We start from the raw sequence: 25,850 nt of genomic DNA, 5'->3' as shown, positions 1-25,850 counted from the left end.
TATAATGTTATCGTTTCCTGTAAACTGTTTTTTTTTTTTTTGGTAACGTAGTATGATGTAACTAATAATAACAGTAGTTAAGAAATTTAAATAGGTAGTTTACTTAAAAGTTATATTTATAAAGTTTATTTTTTAATAAAAGAATACTTTTAAATAATATTAAAATTCTAGGGCTCACATGGACCTCACATCAAAAACTGAAGAACATCAGAAGGCTGTGTGAGGCGGATGTGGCTCAAACAAGTTTTTGTATAAATGTGCATAACTATTAAACCTTTAAAAAATGTTACATTTAAATATCACTAAAATGACTTGTTAAAAAGATAAGTCTCATGGCCCTGATATTACTTTTAGGCGTATGTCTGACGCAGAGAGCACAACAATTAAATACTGGCAGTCAATTTAAATTACACAGAATTTTAATAATTAAAAATAAAACAGGAAAATTATGTCAAAGCAACTTGGAAGAGGTATAATGAATGTTACGAGAGTTAATCATGTTAAATCATGTAAATTAAAATAAAAATCTTACAACAGAATTCAATAAAATTTTGCAGACTGATTAATTTCAACTGATGACAATTATGTAAAAAAAATGAGGCTGATTTAAGAATAAATATTTTTTTTTTAACATGCACACAATAAGTTACCAAAAATGAGAAAAATACTAAAACAATCATTTTAAACATAATTTTAAAAAATGAACATTGAAAGCCTGTTTAAATATGTGAATGTCAATAAGCAAAAGTTTATGGAACTTTTATCTGTTACATTATTGTCATGTTTGTGACAGATTCATAATATTGGTTGTGTACATCTTTGTTTATTCATATCTTAGTTTGACATTATGTTATACCTTAATCATCTAACACATTTCAAATTATGCATTTATAAAGATTTTATAGAAAATTTTAAATTTAATAAATAGATTATCAACTTAATTAAGACCTGGTGACCCTTAAGTCTCCTAGCACCCCTAGGAAATCGTAGCACTCATGTTAGCGATAACTGTTTTATTCAATTCATCACTTCAAACAACAAATTTTATGTTACAAATTAAAAGTTAATATTTAATATGTATTAATATATAAAGTACAATGTTTATATGTTTTATATATCTGTTTCAAATATTTAAAATTCTAATTTTTGAGCGATGCTGTTTAATTTCAGAGGCTTTGTAATAGAATTGATAGTTTGCGATATTATTAAGTAGTAACATGTATTTAGTTATAAAGATGTTTTTAATCCATCTTTGTGTTTTTTGTTCCTTTGTTTAGTGTCAAAACAAACAGTTTTTTGTTACTGATCTCAGTTTATTTTAGTGAGTTTTACTGGACATAGTAGGTGAGCAGGCAATTTTCGGTTATTAATACATTAGATGGAAAGTAGAAGTGTTGGTTTTTCCTTTATATTGTTGTAAATACGAGTATATGGTTATCAAACGATGTTGGCAATCTATGAAACATTTACTGATGTCAGAAGAAAACAAAATTGAAAAACTTATGGGCATAGTATTGTACAGACATGTTTAGAGTGAGATAATTTTTTCAAGTTGTTAATGAAACCTTTGTAAAGCCTCAGACTGGAAGTGTTATCAGAAGAAACTGGTGAATAGAACATAGCAAATGGGAGAGGCCAAGAAAGAACTATTCTTTCCCTAGACAGAAATTTTTTTGAGTAGATTACATCACTGTCCACAAAGTATGCTTGAAATTAAAAGAAATTTGATATTTCGCTTGTCAAGTACAATGAACTTCAAATGAAATGACACTCTTAGGCAAAACAATATATGTGGACAACGTTTGCAGGGCTTTTACAAATATTTCCTCAAGAATTTTACCCCATTTACATCACATGGCACGACTTGCATGTAGAAGACATGGTCTAAATAGCAGGAACAACTTTTAAATTATGAACTGAGGTAAAAAGGACATGAAACATCTTTAACTCAAGGCCGATTCTCAAGAAGTGTGCTTGTAGGGGTAATTCTACACAGGGGAGTTATGGTAAGGCAAATCACAATGCGCAAGAAATGTAGAAGATTAGGTCATCTCTCTAAAAATTGTAAAGTGGTACTTATTTGTTGTAAATGCAAGTTAAAGGGTCATAAGTCAAATGAATGTCCATCTAATAACAAACACTGTGCTATAGTTGAATCAGGCTTGGAAAAATTAATGCAAGTGTTAACATTCTATGACAGTATCTTATACTCCACAACAATCTGGAGTAGCTGATTCTGATAGAGAAATCAGAATCATTTGTGAGTTGGCAAGATCCTGGTTGCATTCTGAACTTCATTTATCCAAATTGCTTAGCAGTGAAGTATGAAGCAGTCCTTTCTGCTTCATATACATTAAACAGAACAGTACCAACAAAAGTGAAATGAAATGAACACAAATTATTAAAAAGTTTGTATGGCCTTAAACAAGTTTCAAAGTGTTTATAAACACCTAACACACTTCTTTTAGCAATGTGGTTTAGGAGAAGGCAAGGTTCTTCTTCAATGTTCATGAACCTAATCACAAAGTTAAATTCTTGATTTAAAATCAAATGAAGTGGAAAATTATCTTGGGATAAAGATTACTGTAATAGACAAATTTATAAAGATGGACCAGTCAGTATATACTAAGATAATTCTAAAAAATTATAGGTTTAGCAACTGTAAACTTTCCAACTGAATTTGGTTGGGAACCTAGAAGCTCTCCTCTAATCTCCAATGGTGAACATTATAGGGAAATTGCTGGAAGCTTGAATTATTCAGCTTCAGGCAAAACACCAGTTTTGCCTTGAATATTGCATCTGGAGCAAGAGATTTCAGATATTTGTAATCTATTCCTGAAGATTGCATTAAATATAGTAAAACAAATTGAAAAGCATGCAGTGATGGCGATTATGTTGTTGACAAGGTCACTCGAAGAAATACTAGTGCAACTCTCCTTAAATATTGTGGTAGATCAGATCAGTTGTTTAGTTCTGAAAAGTAATTTTCAGAAGTTTGTCTCATTCTCTTCTATGAAAGCTGCATATAATGCTACAATAGACGCAACCAAATGGTTGATTTGGCTTGATACCTAGTTAAAGGAAGTTTGTACACTTGATGTCAATCCAAAACCAATTCTTAATAGATAATCAGAGTGCCATTAGAATTAAAAATAAATGATTTTCCACAATAAATCAAAACTAGATACCATTATATGAGGAAGATGGTGAAAGAAGGAAAATTTAATCTGAAAAACAGGCAACCGATATAATTACAAAAGGACTATAATCGTCTTAAAGGAATGAAAACACTCACTCATGCGTAACTATATAACATAATTGAAAACTTCAACAGTCAACAGTTCTTTTTAATTAGTATCGGAAAATAACGGATAAGAAAATTACACAACTTATGCAGTTTATCCACCCCAATGTTTTTTTATCATATACCTCATTACTGTTAATGTTTTGAGTATTTAAATAATAAATTCAGTCATTTTGCAATTATTTATTATTTAAATAATCAAAACTTTTCAGTTAATTGGTCGAGATTAGCGAGCGAAGGTAATGTTTGGTTTAATTTAGATCTACAATTACCAATATAAGCAGCAAAATTTTGGGCTATTTTTAATATCACCCGATATAAAAATAATATTACCACTTTTATTTTAAATATAATTTAACGAAACAACCGACGCTCGCTAACCTTGACTAATTAAACATTAAAGATATGACTATACATTGCAGAGCACAGAACCAGTAATGACGAATACGATACACATTTGTAACGCAGTATAAGAAAACAATCGTTAGCAAACGGCATAAGTGACAAAATTACTAATTAAAAACGAATTATAATAATATTCCCACGATATATGAATCTTTTAACATGTTGCTTAAATAAACAATTTTACAACAAACTCATGAATTTACATCAGAGATTAAAGCCCACACTATAAATTCATCAATACAAAAAAACTCTAACTTAAATTCTATTAATTTACATTAGAATGGTATAAAATTACTTACTTAGTCAGATAAACAAAAGTAAATACCAAGAAATAAATAATACTGATATTATAGATCTTTCCTTGACAACGCTTTCAACAAACAGACCACAGAATTGCTCATCAATAATGCCAACACATGCAATTGTATACGTCAACACATACAATATATCTCATTAAAATTTTTATTTTATTTTATTTTGTTCAGCAAAATAATTTAACAATAAGTTAATAAGATCTATTTGAACTAACATTACGTAGCCACAGAACTGGCGGCTTAGGTCTTAGTAATGAAATAAATAGTAGTGCACTCCGTAAAATTTATAATTTTTTATAAAAACATACTTCAAATATTTTATAAGAAATTATGTGACCTTTTTTTTTATATAGTGTCGTCTTACTGTCTAAACTCCCACCCCCCCAAACCATAACAACTCGTGATGACCGGCACTGTATGAAAGTGGTCCGCAAGGAACTTTGCAGAGCTTACAGGTACCGGTAGATCAAGTACATTTGCGTTGGATTAGGCAGTTTATTTTTTAAATCAATTAAAACCTATTTTAGAATGTGGTCAATAAAATAAAAAATAAATCCTCTCAGTTTTCTTTTGATCCTATGGAACCACTGTAAGGTATTACTTCAGAGAAACCCACCTACCAAAGAACACCGGTATCCACGATCTAGTATTCAGATATGTATAAAAGTAACTGGGTACGTAGTCCAGTGGTTCCCACCAGAAATTCGTAGACTATACCTCTCTCTTTTTCTGTTTAGCGTCCAAAATGTAGTCTAACCAAACCTACCTGACGCAGATGGCTGGCCACCATACTATTCCCCAGAGCCCTTACACAGTGATGATCCCCACTAACTCAGAAAGAAATTGCATCAATTATATTGTTCGTATCTAGCGCAACATACCTCACTCTTGGATTCATCCGCTTGATGCACATGAAGATTATGTGCTTGACATCATCAAGGGCCCACAATAGCACAAATCATACTCTGTGCGCTACATGTTTGACTTGAAACAGCCATGACTTGACAGGAACTGAGTAAGGAAATAGTCTACTACTTCATAGATGTTTCACACTGGTGTCAGATGACATTATTAGACAGTTTATTTTTTAAATCAGTTAAAACCTATTTTAGAATGTGGTCAAAATAAATAACAGCTGATATAAACTTTCTTTAATGCAAGTAGATATCTATAATTTGTTTGTTCTGGACAACATAAAAATGAGGTGAGTGAATGTTTAAAAATGACTCAAAGGAGAAAATGTCAATAGCAAAAGTTAAGAAATAATTACTTCATACTTCTCATATAAGCATTTACTTCTAATAAAATACTTACTAATACTTTACTTATTTTTACCTTCTAAAATGTTGAATTTTAAAAAAGGTTAATAGGATGTAAGTGTCAAATGTGTTTTGAAAGGTAAACTGTCAGAACATTTGGACGATTGTTATTTAGATTAATAAATTGAGATTTCTTCTGCAACTGTAGGTATGTGGAGAGTCATGTACACTGTTGTTTGTAATGGACCAAGGTAAATCTGTTAAGCTGTGAAAACATTGTATTGAAAACGTAATATAATAACGTTGAATTTTGTTAATATTCCCAGTAACCGGCTACCATTAGTTCAGATTGTATTATGTATGGCTTTGTAAATAATTAATTTGTTGAGATAATTTTGAGTTTCAGTATACAATCCAGTATAAGTGACAAAATCTAGTATTCAGTTGTTCTTGTTTTTCCAAATGTGGGCCTTTTGTCAAGGTGAATACCAAAGTATTTTGTAAAATTTGATTGCAATATCTGAGTGTCATCGAGTATAACAAATGGATATTTGATCGGAGCGTGAAACAACATGCATACTTTTATTTTCATTAGACTTTATTTGCCACAACTTCTGCCATGTTTCAATGTTGTTTAACTTTTCTTGAAGCTGTGATATGTCTGGTGATGTGTGAATCACTTTTACAAAGTACAAGCAAAGTACATTAGTAAAACCTGCTATTTTAGTGTTAGGAGAAACTGACATATTCGAAGTGTATGTAGAATACAGTCCCTTGAGGAATGCCTGTGTTTATAGAAAATACTGGAGACAATTCGGTCTGAAATTTAAGATTGAAATATCTATTACTTCAAAAAGAATTGAGAATTTAAAAATATTGATAAGGTAGAGACTGATTAATTTTAAAAAGGTCAGTGTGCCACATTTAATCTAACGGCTTGGCAGATAACAAAAAAACCGATAGGGAAGACTTTATTTGTATAAAGCTATCTGAATATTAGCAAAAACTCTGATTCTTTGATGGCACTGTGATCTGTTTGCAAGCCTAACTGGTAGTCTGATATTAGTTTGTTTTGTTGTAAAAAGGTTTTAATTTTCTATGTAGTAATTTCTTGAAAGTACTTGTAGCTTGCTAATCAGCCGCTATGATGTTAAAAAAAAATTAGTATTTAATATTACAAAACCAAAAAATCTATTCATATATTAAAAACAGAATATAATAATTTTATGCTGTCGGGTTGTGTATGTGATTTTTCATTCGTATTTGTTGTTTCTGCATGCTTGAAATTTGAAAATATTTATAAACAACTTTTGAATTAAAAATCTTTTTAGATGAACTTGAAATTAATTTATTAGATATTCTTGGAATTAACCCTCACCATGACAAAGCAATACTTGACATTTCCTATCTCTTTTAAGTAGCCAAGATATTTTCTGTTAGTGTTTGGTCTTATGCCTTATTCCAATCTGCATAATGTGGTGCAGGCAATGTATTTTTTTGTCATTAATTAAACACATTCTTCAGCTAATTAGCGCATCATTTTAATATGATTTAGGAAAATTTATTCAGGGGTAAACCCCCTGAATAAATATTGTAGATGTATATGGGCTGGGCCAAAGAAATGAAGGAGGGGGCCGACTTGTTGAGTTGGTTATAATTTAGTAATTGCCAACACAGTTTTAAAATCATAATAGAAGAATCTACGCATGGAAAAAGCCAGACAATACTGCAAGGTATCAGATAGATTGTACTATGGTTAAGCAAACGTTTAGAAATCAATTTGTCGACTGCAAAGCATATCCAGGAGCAGACACTTACAGCGACCGTAATTTATTGATAATGAAATGTAGATTGGGGTTTAAATCAGCAGAAGCAAACTTAGGAGTAACAAAGAGAACTGATAAAAAACCTAGGATATCAGAGGATATATTGCAGCTGATAGGTGAGCAAAAAGTATAAGAATGCTAGTGATGAAGAACACATGAAGAATCAACATAGTGATGAATCAACAATTAAGAAATACTACTAACAGGAAGTGAAAATTAGCGAAAGAAGAGTGTATTTAAATTAAAGGATATAGATATACAGCATTAAAGGATTTTAATGGAAGACAGGCTCCTGGGTGCTTCTTGTGTAACATTGTTGACCGGTTGGCTAAGTGGATCTCATCACATGCCATTTGCAATTCCAATGGTTTGAAGAGAACGGAAGGATCACACCACAGATTGTTATTTTTATGTAATAAAGATATCTGGGATACAGATACAACCAGAAACATGGAAGTTATATGAAAATGTTGAATCTTGTGCTTACTTATCAGGCGACAAAGAGAGAGATCCAAACCTGAACTGAACCCCATTTAATTAATCGGATAGAATTAAATGATCTGGATCGTGATGTAAATTTATCAAAGAATCAAGCAGAAACACTGGCATCAAGACTGAAATGATGCATCTTTTACAACCAAACACTAAAATACGTATTTTCCGGGACAGTCAGAATTTGAAAATTTCTTCTCTCGGTATGAAAACTTAGTATACGGTAACGATTTGGACTCTTTAATGGAAGCTTTGGGACATATCATCCTGACGAATGGCAAATTTCTACTGACTCATCAAAGCTTAGTTTGAAAGCTGTTCTACTTCACACTGGAAATAAATACCCCCATCAATACCTTTAGCAAACGCAGTTCACATGATTGAACCTTATGAAAATATGAAACTTGTACAGAGTAGAATTTAGTATGAGAAATATTTATGGAATATTTGTGGGGATCTGAGAGTAATAGCGGTTTTACTTGAGACTGCTACTTTTTGTGCGAGTGGAACAGCAGGGATAGGAAAGCCATTACATAAAAGACCGGTGGCCATATTTTTGGGTAAAATTTATGTACTAAATTATGTAAACATCAGTTTACACACCTTTATTTTACAACATTTATGTTTAAACTATAATGAAAAGAATTTTCTTTTGGTTTTGTACCATTCAAACCTCTACATCTTTCTTTTGGTTTTATTTCAGTGTAGGACGCAATGAACTGTCTTTTTAAATAGTAGTAAGCCTTAAAAATTTTGTTCCGTTGTAATTCAGTAATTTTTTTGGTAACACTTCTCATTTTACACATACACGGAGGGTTAATTTCTTTTGCGGCTACTTCTTTGCCCATTTTATTCGTATAGCTTTCGCCAGCTAAGTACTGTTGCTTGTGAATATTACAAGTCCACTGGTCAATGTTTCTTTGTCGTTTTCGATCTTGCCGATCAATAACTGTTTTACTTAATACCTAACTTTAAGGTTTATGAGTTTCATTCTCCGATTCAGAATTTACATCTAAAGATGGTATGATGGTACGTAAACCTCATCTTCTGAACTATTTTTAAAGTCAAATACAAATCTTTTTCTAACAAATCTAATTCTGCATCTTGATCATTTTGAGAGCATTTGGGAGAAACTGAGCTTCTCTGAAAATATGGGCTTGCTTATTTGTAGAAAAGGATGCGGTTCATTTACATAATTTTCTATAGCGATATTTTTTCCCTGTTATTTTTGCACATTTACATTTTCAATAAAACGAAATTTTGATAATTGTGCAGCTAGCCAAAAATTTGAATATTTTACAAGTTTCTAAATTAAAATTAACTATTACAAATATACAAAATACTGTAAGCCTTCTAAAAAACAAGAATAATTAACGTAAAATCCATTAAGATTGATAAACGGTTTTTACAACAAGAATTTTCCCAAATGCCAGGGTAAAATTACCCTCATTAAAGCAGTAAAATATCTAATTGTTATTGTAACCCAGAAAACTATAACATAATTTCTTATAAAAAATGTTCCCTGTTTTCTTTATTTACTTACTACAACTTCTGAAGATGTATTGAATTTTTTGTCTAAAAGCTGATTTTGCAGATACTCAACAATCAATTTCATGATTACTGAACAATCATGAGGCTAGTGTCTTATCGATACGGTATCATAATCTAATAGCCAAAACAATATATTACTCTCCTATATGGAATTGCAACGGTTCAAAACCTAAGTAGGCGACCTAAAGAAAATAGCACATATCTTTCAGTGTAAAATACAGTTGATATTAGCACGTAAAACATCGTGTTGAGAGACCACTGGAAGTTCTGGTATATCATGAAAACTATTTAATAAGGACATTAGACAAAAATTAGCACATTTAAGAGTTTCTTTGACCTTTGCGTTAACTCATGACTAAATCTAAGGGTAGAAAAATGTTACTTTTATGCTGATCTGATGTTACTTCATTTCTTGTTAACATGGATGTAAATTTTTATTTTTTAGCCCGTGATGTTACGACTATTTTTAACATATTTAAAACCATAATTAAAAAAGTATTATTTTAAAAAGATTATTATTGAGTTATGAAAGCTAGACAGTTTAGATAGTCACTAATATGAAATAACTATATCTCGTTCATTATCCACAAATGAAGATAGTGTTGTATACCACTGGAAATGAAAGATTTGTATGCCAAAAAAAAAAGGGATTATAGATTCTGTAATCTCTTTTTTGCGCGAAGTAGAAACAATTCTCTAAAGATTCCCATAGCAGGATTCATGATTCATGATTCCCATATTCGTGATGCAGGATATGTCAAATTTCTACTGACAAAATCCTTCCCCCTTCACTATCCTAACTAAACCCAACAATTTTTTTTTACGTTGAAGGAGGGGAAAGCTTTACCACCTTCGCTTGCTCGTACAAGACGGCAGTGTCGGGCTTTCACCGACTAAAACCCCTCCCTCAATACTAAACTAACTTAACAACTGACATAACTTAACCTAAAAATGTTAAAATAAAGAGTCGTGGTCAGATCGAGTCAGGGTCAGGTAACTTAACCTAAAATCAACCTCTTTCTGTGTAATATTTTTTGTTAGATTAAAAAATAAATAACTTAGAAAGTACACCTGAAAATTAATTGATAATACTAATATTTCAGTGGATGTTAAAGTTTTAACTTCACAGACACATTATTAAATCAAACTACATAATTCTGAAATCTTTTACGTTACAAACAAAATGTTATTAACAACACATAATCACAATTTATAATATCATATGCATATTTCTGAAACTGAAATTCAAATCATTTGCACTTTTTATTACAATAAAATAGTCTATTTCACCAAGAAAATTGTTTTCTAAAAAATTAAGAAAAACTATTTTTAAATATGTCACATAAACTTGCTGTAGTAAAATTTCAGCAAATTATATTTTGAGAACTATTAAAGCTGCAAAAAATCAAAAGAAAAGCTATACTGTTGGAGCCAGTAACTAAACTAGAAAACTCAAGTCCCCCAAATGAATAAGAAGTAAAGAAATCAGATCTCTAAAAAATAATGAAGCATCCTGTGAGGAATCAATAATCGTAGAAAAAACAGGGTTATATATTTCCTACGAAAAAACAAATGTTTGACAAATATTAAAATTAATCAAAATTTCTAAAAACTATCATAATAGAATTAAATTAATTAATACATCAGTAAAAAAAAAAAATTAAATATAAATCTCTTAAAATACATAACAAAAATCTTTTAAAGAAAAATAATAAGTATTTTTTTTAATTCTAATTTTTTGAGAGATATTTTAAAACTATTTTCTGATTGTATATACTTTCAAAAGTATTTCAGTAAATTTTCCAGTATCAATTCATATTTGTGAATTTATAACTTAAGTAGTAGAGATGGAGATTGAATTTCACAGCACAGTGATTGACCTGGCATCAAGTCTCTGTCCTCTATTGTTTAGGTTTGCAGCTTACCCATGCTAAAACCTTTTTCTACTGTGAACAGATTATTATTTGAGAATGTGATAGAACTATTATGATTTGAGATTTATATTTCAAAATGTTATTTTTGTTTATTTTCAAGGTTATCAAACATTTTTAATCATATTTGTTAGTGCAAAAAAAATAAAAATTCATAAATAAAAGAAGACATTTTTAAAGCAACTGATATATGAAAGAAGCAGTCATTTTTTAGTTATTAATATTAAAAATTAATAACTAATAAAGATATTTAGTTCAATATTAATAACAGGCATAGGTATCTGATATAGACGTCTTGTTTGGTTATAATATTTGAAAACAATACTAAACTGCAAGATATATGATGTGAAAGTAAGCTTTAATACAAAATCAGAACGAAGATTTAGTGCATTTATGATCAGTGTTATTTGCGAAAACGCATTTGAGAAAAACACTGTCAAAAACAACTCTCACTTGTCAACTTTACACACAAACATTGTGTCTACACCACTTTTTCTGAACTGGTAGAATTCCTCAGCGCCTACCAAATTATCTGATTGGAATATAGTTCTGGGTTTAAAATATAAAATGTTCATAAACATCATCCACATATTATAAACTAGAGTAACATATAAATCTAATTTTTTTTCCTTTAAGTAGTTGATAGCCTAGACCAGGCCCCTCAATGGTGGGAGTTCTAGTGTCTCGGCCTTTAATCAGGGTGTCCTGAGTTCAAATCCTTGTCAGGTATGGTGGTATTTTCACCTTCTACGAAATTCTACGAAATTGCCATTTCATCTAATCCTCTGATGCAATATCTAATGGTGGTATTACATAAATGAGAATGGTGGTTAACGTTAAATTATAAACATTAAATAAATTTTGTTATACTTGTTTTAAATTACGTATCCTTGTAAGAATGCTATTAATTTTTTCTCATTAATATAATTTTTTAATGGTCATAACATTCTCTAATATGGATATTATAAAGATTTCTTTTTAAAGTATAATTCATTAAAGATTTTTACAAACATTACAAAACCTTTTGGCATAAGTTACAGATATAATTTTTCACTTCGATATGAATATTTAAATGCAATTTTAAAATAGAACTTTTGAGATCAGTTGTTTAGTAAAGTAATTTTCAGAAGTTTGTCTCATTCTCTTCTATGAAAGCTGCATATAATGCTACAATAGACGCAACCAAATGGTTGATTTGGCTTGATACCTAGTTAAAGGAAGTTTGTACACTTGATGTCAATCCAAAACCAATTCTTAATAGATAATTAGAGTGCCATTAGAATTAAAAATAAATGATTTTCCACAATAAATCAAAACTAGATACCATTATATGAGGAAGATGGTGAAAGAAGGAAAATTTAATCTGAAAAACAGGCAACCGATATAATTACAAAAGGACTATAATCGTCTTAAAGGAATGAAAACACTCACTCATGCGTAACTATATAACATAATTGAAAACTTCAACAGTCAACAGTTCTTTTTAATTAGTATCGGAAAATAACGGATAAGAAAATTACACAACTTATGCAGTTTATCCATCCCAATGTTTTTTTATCGTATACCTCATTACTGTTAATGTTTTGAGTATTTAAATAATAAATTCAGTCATTTTGCAATTATTTATTATTTAAATAATCAAAACTTTTCAGTTAATTGGTCGAGATTAGCGAGCGAAGGTAATGTTTGGTTTAATTTAGATCTACAATTACCAATATAAGCAGCAAAATTTTGGGCTATTTTTAATATCACCCGATATAAAAATAATATTACCACTTTTATTTTAAATATAATTTAACGAAACAACCGACGCTCGCTAACCATGACTAATTAAACATTAAAGAAATGACTATACATTGCAGAGCACAGAACCAGTAATGACGAATACGATACACATTTGTAACGCAGTATAAGAAAACAATCGTTAGCAAACGGCATAAGTGACAAAATTACTAATTAAAAACGAATTATAATAATATTCCCACGATATATGAATCTTTTAACATGTTGCTTAAATAAACAATTTTACAACAAACTCATGAATTTACATCAGAGATTAAAGCCCACACTATAAATTCATCAATACAAAAAAATTCTAACTTAAATTCTATTAATTTACATTAGAACATATAAATTCTATAAAGAATTAACATATAAATCTAATTTTTTTTCCTTTAAGTAGTTGATAGCCTAGTCCAGGCCCCTCAATGGTGGGAGTTCTAGTGTCTCGGTCTTTAATCAGGGTGTCCTGAGTTCAAATCCTTGTCAGGTATGGTGGTATTTTTCACATTCTACGAAATTGCCATTTCATCTAATCCTCTGATGCAATATCTAATGGTGGTATTACATAAATGAGAATGGTGGTTAACGTTAAATTATAAACATTACATAAATTTTGTTATACTTGTTTTAAATTACGTATCCTTGTAAGAATGCTATTAATTTTTTCTCATTAATCAAATTTTTTAATAAAATTTTTTTAATGGTCATGAAATTCTCTAATATGGATATTATAAAGATTTCTTCTTAAAGTATAACTCATTAAAGATTTTTACTAACATTACAAAACCTTTTGGCATAAGTTACAAATATAATTTTTCACTTTGATATGAATATTTAAATGCAATTTTAAAATAAAACTTTTGAGTAGAAAGACTTCTGACAAAAGTTACAAACATAATTTTTCTCTTGTGTATGAATATTAAGATGCATCTTTAAACTAGAAGGACTAGAATTTTTCTCTTTTGTATGTATATTTAAATGTGATTTTAAATTAGAACTTTGATTAAAAGTCTTTTGACAAAAGTTACAAATATAATTTTTCTCTTCATTATGCATAAGGTGGGTTTTTATATCATTATCATGAATAAGAGACTTTTGACAAAAGTTACTATTATTTTTTTTGTTTTTACCGTGAAAGTTAATGTTTCTCTTTAAATAACATTTACATTTGAATCTTTCATCGCAATTTATTTCCTTTCTGGATAGGTAAATTGTTTTCACTATTTACATTCTCTACTAAATTTTCTTCTGTCATTACATCACCAGATGCACACTTACATTCACATTTTTTTTTGTAATTCCATCATGCACAGAATTATTTATGCATCTCTTGCAGGTAATACAGTGCTTGGTACTTCCCTTGATGGTTTCTTTATATATATATTATATATATTATTTCTTTATATATATATATATATATATATATATATAATTTACTTAAACTTTTTGTTGTCCATATCTTCTCTGTAGGTAAATTTTAGCTAATATAATTTTTTTTTTCACCCACTCCACAAAGTACATTCTTACCTTTACTTTTTTTGCTCTGTTATAGGAAATGTTTCTTTTGTTAAATGTTACCACATAAATTTAATTGTTACAAATGCTGCTACTCATCTTACAAATTGTAAAGAGGTATATTGTCTTCTAAAAATTGCAATCTTTTACATTCAGATAACTTGTTAAACTGTTGTGGTAAGTCTCGTGATTCAGTTTTTTTCTAATCTTACAAACATTAGTGTTAATATTGCTTACGGTGAAATTTTTCAGTGATAGATATAATTTACCTTTAGAGATAATGATACCTAAGATTTTGAATTCTCAACTTATCAATACATACTAGATTTTAAAAATATAAATTTTGTAAGATTCGACATTTAATGAATGAGAGTCTAAATATTTATGAAGCCACGTAAGCTTGAAGGATTTCTTCCCACCGATAGAACTCGGCGATCCCACGTGGGAAATCGGTCTCGTCGATTTCATGTCTTATAACATTGCCGACGTAGAAAAAGGAAAAAACGTGTTTTATTACGGCGACGGTAAAACGATAACGCTACCTCGGGGGCTGTATGAGATCGAAGATTTGCATATGAAACTGAAACATGGGATCGCTGGTCGCAAGGCCAATGAAAACACGGTATCTAATGTGATTAATAATGGTGAAGATCAGAATAATTCGCGTATTGTTTTTTACAAACTGTAATATTTTACAACCGATTAGTTAAACTGTTGCGGTAATTCTCATGATTTAGCTTTTTCTAATCTTACTGACGGTGCTAATATTGCTTTTGGTGAAATTATTTATAGCGATAAATATCATTTACCACAAACATCAGAGATAACGTTACCTAAAATTTTAATTCTAATCTTATTTCTCATAAATACTTACCAGATTATAAAAATATTAATTTTTTAATATTCAGCGTTTATTATAAGAGTCTGATTGCAAATAATATTTATTTTTTATATCATCGCATAAGCATGAAGCTTGTGTGGAGCATGGAAATGGAATTTTATAACATATGAAAAATGTCACGCCTGACCGGGATTTGATATGGATCATGATACAGGAATTTTTGCTGACAAATTACAACTATGTATTAATAATATTGTTGACCATCACGTACAACAAATAGTTATAATTTTCAAAGCAATCCTCTAGTGAACTTATTATCGCAATTATTAATAAGAAAAAATCCATAAGCTTCAAACACAATATAAATTTATTTTTAAATTAAATAAAAATGAAATTCATTCAGCGTGTGATAAGGAGGGTAAAATGATGTTGAAGCGGGACGATAAACGAGATGTCTCGGGTTTGACAACTAAGCATAAACACCATAGAAGTAGTACAGAAAGAAAGAAGATGATGGTTCCAAATGTTGTCAACGATTATATTTTTATAGACAGAGTTGATATGGTGGATCAAATGCTGAGTGCATATCCATTCAAAAGTAAAAGACAAAAAGGGTGATCTGCCAACTTTTAAATATCACTGTATTCAATGCTCGTAGTTTACATAAGAAAAGCGGTGAGACGTACAATCCTCTTCAATTCAGAGAGAAAATTGTTGAAATTTTCAACAACAATCATAGTCATTTCCAAAAAAGGTAGGCCCTCTGAGAAGATCCTCATTTTCTCTCTCTCTCTCTCTCTCTGTGTAATGACATTTCTAGTCGCATATTCCAGATACACAAAAATCCTACACAAAATAAGATGTTTTTTATATAACAAACATAAGAAATGAATTGCAACTTTATCGCTATGAATATGATATTGGTCTGTGCTGCCTCTTGTTTTAGAAATTTCTACACTAAGGAAAACAAAAATATTTCTAAAAAAATTTTCGTATTTCAAAACTTAAATCAAATGTTAAAGTTTAATCCAGATTAGGCAACTTGAAAATGCTAATACATTGTTTGAAAAAATTTTAACGCTATTCACTTCAATAGGAATTTTTTTTATTGATCTTATTTTTACTGGGTTTTTTAATTTAACTTTTTTCAATTCATTTAGCAAAAACATATGTATTTTAGCCTTTGTAAAACTTATTAAAGTAAATTTCTACACAATTATCCAGATTTGGCCTTGTAAAGGTTCATCTGGACGATTGGTGTTTCACTGTATGCAGAATCTTAATACCCTTACCGCTTCATTTTCAACTTGTAAATTTTCTGATTTATTCAAGTTGGTCTCTTCAATTGCTAAACGATCTTTATCGATATCAAGTAGTTCCTCTTCCAGCTGTGGTAAATCTACTTGCTGTAATAAAAAAACAAAAAAATGAATGTAACAAAATAAAGATTTTTTTTGTTTTTGTATAATTTATTAAATAAAAATAAATTGTTCCTGCAATTCGCTTAGCATGCACATATAGGACAGCCACAGTTAAATTATTACTATTATTATTAGGTGACTTTAATACACCAGGTTTTGCTAAATATTATCAAAAAATGTTGCAACTCATCTTATAGATTTTTCTATAAATTGTAATCTTTTACAATCAAATAATCTGTTAAAACTCTTGTGGTGAATCTCATGAGTTTGTTTTTTTCTAATCTTACTGACATTATGTTAATATTGGATACAGTAACATTTTTTATCATGGTAATTATCATTTACCTTAGAGATGTTGCCTAAGATTTTGAATTCTAATCTTATAGCTAATTAATTCTTACCAGATATTTTTATAACGTTCAACATTTACTAAATAGGAATTTGATTGTAAATAATATTTATTTTTTATATTGCCACGTAATATTGAAGTTTGTGCGTGAAACATGGAAATTGAATTTTGTAGCAAATGAAAAATGCCATGGCTGACTGGGATTTGATATTAATCACCAATATAGAAATTTTTTTCAGAATTGCTACTACATATTAACAATGTTGTTGATAATCATGTACCAAAAGTATTTATAAAAAATGTAATTTTTGAAGCAGTTCTCTACTGAGAATTCACACAATTATTAATTAGAAAAACTTCAATAAGCTTAAAAAACAACATACATCTACCTTATTATTAAGAATTATTTAAGATTGTAATACTCTTAGTCATAAGATTTATTTTTTAATTATACAGTTAAAGTTGAGGAATCTTTATCTAATGATTCCAATGATTTTTAAAATAAGCTAACAAAAACGATGATAGATCTATTTTAGGTGGCCACAAAGGCAGAGGGAATGTCCTCAACACTGATGGGGCTAATGGCCAATGTCGGAGGTCCCAGGGCATCCAAATGCAGGATATTAGCATCTACGGTGGTGTTGGCTATATAGCCGACACCACTGCTATCACATACAATATTGTATGCGATGGCGGTAAGGTGGGAGGCCTTCAGGCTGAACAGCATGTATAGGAAGTTGGCAATCAGGGTGGGCCAACTATATAGAACAGTCTCCTTGGATGCTTCACTAGTGGTGGTGGAGGGAATGCCACTGTTGGACCTCATGGCCAAGGAAAAAAGGGACAGGACCACAGAAGGCAAAGAGGAGGCGAGGAGCGGCATATTTATTGAACAGCAGGATGTGGAAGAATCCAAAAGGACAGTAGAGCTATATTTTGATCCCAGAGGTAGCTGTATTGGTCAATAGACCGTGGGTCATTTAGGGTCTACGTCTGCAGGATTGGAAGGAGGAGTACAGATCAATGTCAGTATTGTGAAGAAACTAACACAATGGAGCACATCTTTTTCATGTGTCTCAGGTGGAAGGAAGAATTGCCATTTGATGGTTTGGACTCGCTGGGTGGTCATGCAGTTGATGCTCTTGTCTGGTGAGGGTTGGACCACGTATTCACAGTGGTTTCTGGTGGAGTGCTCCACCAGAAACTACTAAAGAAAGAACATGAGGAGGGCAGCAAGGATGTCAGTTGAGGGTAGTACTGGGCACCAGTCATTGGGGGCAGGTGGCAGGGGTGCCTCGACATTGCATCAGCAATGGCTCCCATGAAATGCATTCCTGCCATCTAAGACCGGCATAGCTGTGTGGGGTTAAGAATCTATTTGTATAGTAAGAGTCGTAAATATCATGTGAATGTGGTGTGTAAATATTTGTATGAATGTGAGGTGTACCTGTGACACATGTGGTGCTAAGGTTGAGCCTTTACGTCACTTCCAGCACCACGTTGCATGAGGGAGTGGGTTTTCAGCGAGCCCACTGCAGTAGGTGGTGAACCTTACACACCCAGTATGTATGGGCTAGTTTTTTACTTATAACATAATCACAATTTCTTTCTCTGAATGCATCATAAATGATACTCGATGGAATTAAACTTTCTTCCTTCAGATTTGCCACAATAATCGTTTTAAATCTGAATAGCTTCATTCTACAGCTGCTTGTCCATAAGATAACATTAAGATAAGTTGTACCGTATTCCAAATATCACTATACTCTTTTTTAAAAATTAATTACCAAAAAAAGCATCCAGCCTTTATTTATCCCTCTGAAATTCATTGAGATTAATTGGGCATTCCAACATTTCCTTCAAGAAACAATTTAAATTGCTATAATGCTGTATTATAGATATTTGAATTGATTATGTACGGTGTACGTATATTTTAAAACTTGCTTCAAAAATTTGCAAGCCATCAACGCAAAATAGATAAATTTTTATCAAAAATGATTTATGAAAATATTTTGAATGGATTTTTCTCAAAACTTTATTTAAATAAAATCTTGCTCCATTTACCCAAACATTACGGTTTACTTGGCATTCAAAAACCCTTGTATTTGAATAGATCCATGAAGTCACCTGAAAAGCTGCAACTCAAATCACATATGCAGGAACCTATGGAGGCACAGTTTATAATATTTAAACTACTTTGGGAAAGAGTTGCATGTAAATTTCATTTTAATAAAGAAGAAAGTTAAATACCTAAGAGACTATGCTCATCCTGGTAGAAAAAGTAGGGGGTTTTTATCAATTCACATATTATTTCTACATCGTGGAAAACAAAGTGATTCAAGCATTTGCAATAAAGCCTTATGCTCACATATGATATTCTCGACATGAATTCACCACAGAAACCTATAATATGTCATAAAAATAATAACACAGTGAAAATCAATTGAAATAGTATCATAATATTATAATACGATTTGACAGAAGTTTTTTCAATATTTGTCAAACATCACAGTGGAAACTAAACAAGAAATTATGAAATGATGAAAATTACACGTGCAATCAATTGTTTTCTTTCTTACGACTTTTAGTGGATGCAGTATACCTTACATCTTCTATTCAATCACCCATTTTGTTACCTTTATTTCCAGTAAAAATTTCACTAAAAACAAACTTTGTTAAAATACTGTAACTTTAGAAAAAGTCAAACTTTACAATATCTCCAGGGCACAAATAAATATTCCCAGGAAAATAAGCAAAAATACAGAATTCCAGAACATTTTCAGTACTGAAAAACGTCTTCTAAATTCCAAGTTTCAGAATGCACGGGAACCCTGTGTAAAGAACGGAGTGCTATTCAATGTTTTAATGCTCAATAAGTGAAACCGATCAATATTTATCATCAATAAAAGCAGATTTATACTGACATAAAGAGTAAACAGAATATGGAAAGGCGATACAAATTTTTAATACAGAAACTGATGCTCAAGAATTATCATTGAAGGTTTGAATCAAGTTAATAAAATATTGGAAACTAGATACAAAACATTTAACGAGTAGCACATTTTCTTCCTAATCGTGCCGGTACCTCGATGAAATCGCATTGAAAGACTTGGACTACAACAAAATTTGTACACATACATTTCCCACACATTTTTCCCACTGATTTTGTGTCTGACCGACACAAAATCCGATAATATTGTCAGTGTGCTTTTTCAAAAAGAATCATGCAGATTATGTTTAGTGATTTTCACGATCAGACTGTTTTTGGTAGTAAGATCTAGGTGCCTCATTACACTCCAAAGTAAGAAACGGTCACTTGAATGAAATCATCCCAACTCTTAAAAGCACAACAATCCAAGCACATTCTTTTAGGTCACAAAATCTCATGACGGAAATTTGTTGGGATTGAAAGGGCATTCTTTTAGTAGAGTTTTCATAACAAATGGTACTACAATAAACCCTGATTAGTATTTCTTGAAGCATTATTGTTCACAACAAGTCTAGTTTTGTACTGCAGCTACAACTCAAGCTTTTTTCAGTAGTTTTGGACGAGAAGTTTTCATTCACCCATCTCATAGTTTGGTCCTTGCTCCAAGTAATTTTCACTTATTTCCTAAGCCTATGAGTTCCAAGATAGAAAATATTTTAGAAGTTAACTGCTTGCAGTCAACAATCGGTTAAACAAAGTTATAGAGGATAATAACAATAGAATTTAAAGCCAAATAAATAGATATAATTAATCCTTAAATCTAAATTACATAGAGAAATAGTTTCAGACACTGTGTGTTTAAACAAATATAAACAACAAAAGTAGATTTTTTTCTTAATTTTTTTACAGTTAACAAATGGTACTTAGTTCATGTCTAATCCTCTTACATGTATAGATTTCTGAGAAAACCCCTGTCGATAAACTAACAGCTGACAGCATTTCTCCACTAGCAAACATAATCATTTATTTACAGCTTAGAATGGATAAATTATTTCAGATTGCAAAATTTAAACATCAAATGTTCTCCATAATAAATCCTGAAAAATTAAGTCTAATCCAATTTAAAGAAAGGCATTCTCTTTCAATTTTATTTATTAGGGGATAAATTTGCAAGTATCAATAAATGACGTAATTTACAATGTTAAGAAAGTAATATAAATAACTAAAGAAAGTAGACCAAACAACACAGAGATAATAAAAAGGTTAATTTTTTGTTAAACTTATTCATAAAATTTGTAACAAGATCATAACTTATAAAAGAAGTAATAAAAAATATTCAAAAAAAATGTAATGTACTTCTGCAAAAAGTTGATTCCACTTATACTGCAGAGCAGCCAACTCACTACGCAAAGTGGTATTCATATCGTGGGTCATTTCTTCACCAGATCTCTGTAAACTACACAAATAAATCAGATTACTCCTAAAAACACCACATATGCCCTCTAAAACACCATATTTATTTTATCATCACAAGGAAACTGATCTAATAACATTTATATCCAACCATTTCATAACATTTTAATAACATTTCATCCAACCTCATTTGTTGAAATTTTGTTACGTTAATTTAGATAATTGTTTATTACGATAACAACATAAATGTTAAAAACTGATCATACCTTGTACTAAAAACCGAGTCCAAGGCAGAAACAGCTTAATGAGACTGTGAACATAAATTAAAAACCTTTACATTAAATAATAATTTAATGGTTTTTTATTAAATCAAATCTGTTATTTGCCTAAGTCAAAAATGATATTTTGAATTTCACTTCATTAATTTTCATTTTTACTTTCATTAATTTGAACCGTTTATTAACAGACACTAATATATGGTAAAGCAAAATAAATGATTAGATGTACATAAAACATTCACCAAAAAAATCCAATGTCCATGTAATACGTAAAATAAACTACTATACTGCTTTAAATTTTATATTTGAAAACAAAATATAGCTTCAAACACAAATACATTTAACATAAAAGCACTCCATAATATAGTCAACATTTTACAATCATCTTATAGATATAATTTCACTAGTACATCAAAATTAACCTCAGACATTCCACACTTAGAAAACATATCCATATGTTAATTCACCAGAAAATTATGAAATAATACTAGAATAAAAAACCAAAACAACAGTATACAAAATAAACAGACATAATATATTTCACAATATTCATACCTTATCAGCAATATCGGCTGACAATTGGCACAACAAAACATCACTGAAGTTTCCACAAAAACAACAAAGTGCAATGAGATAGGGGGTTAAATAAATTTGAGTTTTCACAGCGATTGGAAGGGAAAGGAGATGTTCTGTTCAACACTTGATTTTCAAACGAGGCCTATTTTCATATTGATGACACCGTTAACAAACAAAATGCCCGCCTTTGGGTGGCAGCAGCTCCAAAAATCATGTGTGAAAAACAACATGGGCCTAAAGTAACTGTTTGGGCAGCTTTATCCAGACACAGATTGATAGGGCCAGTGTTTTTCAACAATACAGTTAATTCTCAATGCTATTTGGATACCTCAAGGAATAATTTTCAACCTGAAATGCTTACAACTAAGTTGCCTTTATATATTCAATGGTTTATGCAAGATGGTGCAACTTCTCGCACCGCTAATGTTGTGTTACGATTTTTTTAATTCATTTTTTGGTTATTGCATAATTTCAAATCGCTATCCATATTACCACAATGAAGGTTACTTTTGGCCACCTTTGAACCCAGATTTAAATCTTTGTGACTTGTTTTTATGAGGATATTTAAAATAGAAACTTTTCCTGTTAAGACCTGCAAATCGTATGGTCATGCACGTGCAGACAGTTCAGTTGTGTAAAGAGATTCATGAGGACTTGTGTTGCAGTCATCAGAAATGTACGCACTCACCTTTAAAAGCTGTTAGGCAAAACTGTTAGCCACATTGAACATGTCTTGCAGTAAAAGAACTTTCCATGAATACTGAATTTGATATGTAAAGTTGTAATAACATTAAATTTAAAAATAAATATGTAATCCAAAATTAAAATGTGTCACTTATTATGCCCTATAAGAAAAGTAAAAGAGAATCATTTTTTTTGGATCTCACATGTAAATATAAAAAAATAAATTTTTTGCCCATATAAACATTAAAAATTTTATGACATTATTTTAAGATATTAAAAATATATATATTTTTTTTGTAAGTTATTACAGATAAATTTTCACAATTTTGATTCAAACAGTATTCTGAAAATCTCTAGATATTTGGTGTAGCTTTCTTGATTTGGGATCAAAATACAGCTATAACTGTATCCCTTAAACCTATAGCAAGTCTACCTACAGTTTTGCATCTCTGGATTGCTAAGCCAAAATGTGTTGTTATTCAGAATCCAACATGAGTGATATTCAGAAAACAATTAAAGAAGTACCAAAAAATAGCATTTTGAAATAGACAGACATGCAATACATAGCTAAATAAAATTTTTACATTTTACATCAAAAGAGGGTACAATTTAAAACCCAAAACAATAAAAGGCTAGTTTGATCAGTAAATAAAGACACTCATCCAGTACCTGTAACTTTAAGCTATTTACTATATAAAAATATAACTTTTAAGCAAGCTATTTACTTTAAAAAAACCACTAAATAGTCATTTCTTGAATTGAGTCCTACATACACACAAGGCCAATTTGAAGTTGTTCAAAATCCTAACAATCTGGAATTGGTTGGATAATTTATAAGTATTCATTTACTAAAATACTCTATAAGAAAAATTTACAAGGTTTATTAACACTATGAAATGATCATCTTATTATTCATCAAAATTTAGAAACCATTAACTCATTCTACAAGGTAGAAGAAGTATCACTGCTGACAGTTCAATTGAGGGGATAATGTATTGTGACATAATGTTGTAGAGGTTGAGAGTTAAAATATTTTTACTTTTTTGTCCACTGTGCAAAAAACTGAATTTAATTTTCCAGGTTCAGTTATAAAATTTGTATAATCTCCTAGTTTTCAGGGAATAATTTTTTGCCTTTATCGTCTATAATAGTATAATAATGTTTCCAACTGATTTTTCATAATATTAAGAAATAATTTTGTTATTTATTTTACTTAATTTTCACTACGGCTGTTGATATTAAAGTATAGGTAAGAATGTTTAAAGATTTTAAAAGCAAATACAAAAGAATATGTAGATCAAGAATTCAAAAGTAAATCAGTAATATAAAAATGTTGTCAAATCTAGATGAGCAAAATAAAAGTATCAGAGAATTGAAGGAATTAAAAGCCGCTCTAGCAGAGCAAAAAACAAATCACTAGAGATTACTGAAACAGAAAAATTTGGTCCTCTATGAAATTGAAAAAACTGAAGATTAAGGCATCAAAAATTCTACAAGATATTATTCGGCAGTATTAAATTGTAAAACGTCAGTTCAAGTGTCTGTGGATAATTTAAATTATATAAAAAATATAGGGTGATTATTTTGATTAGGCAAACTGTAATGTTATTTTCACGAGTATACAAAAAATGGAAATTCTCTGGAACACAAATAAATTGGAGGGAACCAGGATTTTTGTTACGGAAGAGTACAATAAGGAAGTAAATATGATGAGAAAGAAGGTAATGAAGATATAAGTTAAGCAGCAGGAATCAAACAAAACAGTAAACTGAGAGGGAACAACTTCTTTAGAAGATAGAAAACTGCATTATATAGAAATATTGAAGGTACATGGAGAATATATACAAGTGAAGAATCAGAAGAGGGAGCAAGGAAGCGATCAGCAAGAGTTCTGAAGAATGTTAAGAAACACAAGAGATCATCATGGCAGTCAACCTCACCATCCACTGGTAAGATTAAGAATTTTTTTCATGCGGATTCTGCATCTTTATCAACCAGAAAGTAGAACGATTTTATGATGATAAAGCGTGTTTTATAACTTCTTAGAATTCGGAGGAGTTTTACAATATACTGTATTAATTTCAGTACTAATGAAACAATGTGCATCCCACTAAAACATTAAATAATTTGTTTTTTAGAAACTTTCTCATTTCTGTGGTAGTAAAGTATTCTGTGCCCCGATATGACTGATACATTATGACCGTTTGCAAATATTGTTGTCAAAATAAACAAATGGGTACGGTAAATAGGAATAAGTCAATTTTTGGTTAAAAAAAAAGTTTCGTAACAGAAACCAATAATTAGTACAACAAATTTATGGCTAATATAAATTACATTTCTGGTAAGCCAGTTTATGATACTATATATGTGTATTTCTATTAGTAGTAATGTTGGATTAGATCTAATGCATTGTAATGATAGTATTAAAAAGAGTTCTTAAGCAAAAATATTTATACCTACTTTCCAAATCAGAATGATTGGATGAATTTATGGCCGATAACATATCACAAATCGGTTTTGTAATTGCTGTATTATAAATATCACCATTTAAAAAAACGCACACAACTAATACAATAAAATAAACTAATAAATGAAACTTTTACATAAAATAGTAGTCTCATAAACACACCAAACGTTAGACGCAACGTAAACGACATACGTAACCTGAATATACACGTAATTTGTTTTCAAAAAATATCCAGTAGAATGCGGTAAAAAATTACCGCGAATTATAATAATCGAGCATACGATTTAAAATAATGGGCATATGACGTTTAAAAACTAGTTCCGTTCTTTTAAGGTTACCTCAATACAATGAAATACTTAATTATTTTTACAATAATGGAATATTGAAACGGTACAACATCCATGTAATCATGTTGTTTTAAGAAAATCTGACTACATCCCATCGTTGTAGATCCCATTACATAATTTTGTTATCTTCTGTAATCTTATTTAATTCTTAAGTAGTTCTGTTGAT

At 30.2% G+C, this 25,850-nt stretch overlaps 1 protein-coding gene across 4 annotated transcripts in view; it reads right to left on the bottom strand.

The window, feature by feature from the left end:
- Positions 1–25,534, bottom strand: part of LOC142333735 (uncharacterized) — a 45,030-nt gene extending 19,496 nt beyond the window's left edge. For 3 of the 4 annotated variants that reach the window (XM_075381186.1, XM_075381187.1, XM_075381185.1), the window contains exons 1-3: positions 25,327–25,534; positions 21,276–21,375; positions 16,513–16,626 (exon numbers count right to left, since the gene is read on the bottom strand). In XM_075381186.1, coding sequence (XP_075237301.1) covers positions 16,513–16,626; positions 21,276–21,375; positions 25,327–25,373 — 261 coding nt within the window. In that variant the 5' untranslated portion in view covers positions 25,374–25,534. The remainder of the gene's footprint in view (positions 1–16,512; positions 16,627–21,275; positions 21,376–25,326) is intronic. The other variant, XM_075381188.1, reaches the window with a different exon arrangement.
- Between the last annotated feature and the right edge of the window lie 316 nt (positions 25,535–25,850).

Source organism: Lycorma delicatula, chromosome 13, assembly GCF_047948215.1.
Source record: "Lycorma delicatula isolate Av1 chromosome 13, ASM4794821v1, whole genome shotgun sequence".
Lineage (NCBI taxonomy): Eukaryota > Metazoa > Arthropoda > Insecta > Hemiptera > Fulgoridae > Lycorma > Lycorma delicatula.
The sequence above is the reverse complement of the archived record's forward strand: the minus strand, read 5'-3'. Positions and strand labels throughout refer to the sequence as shown.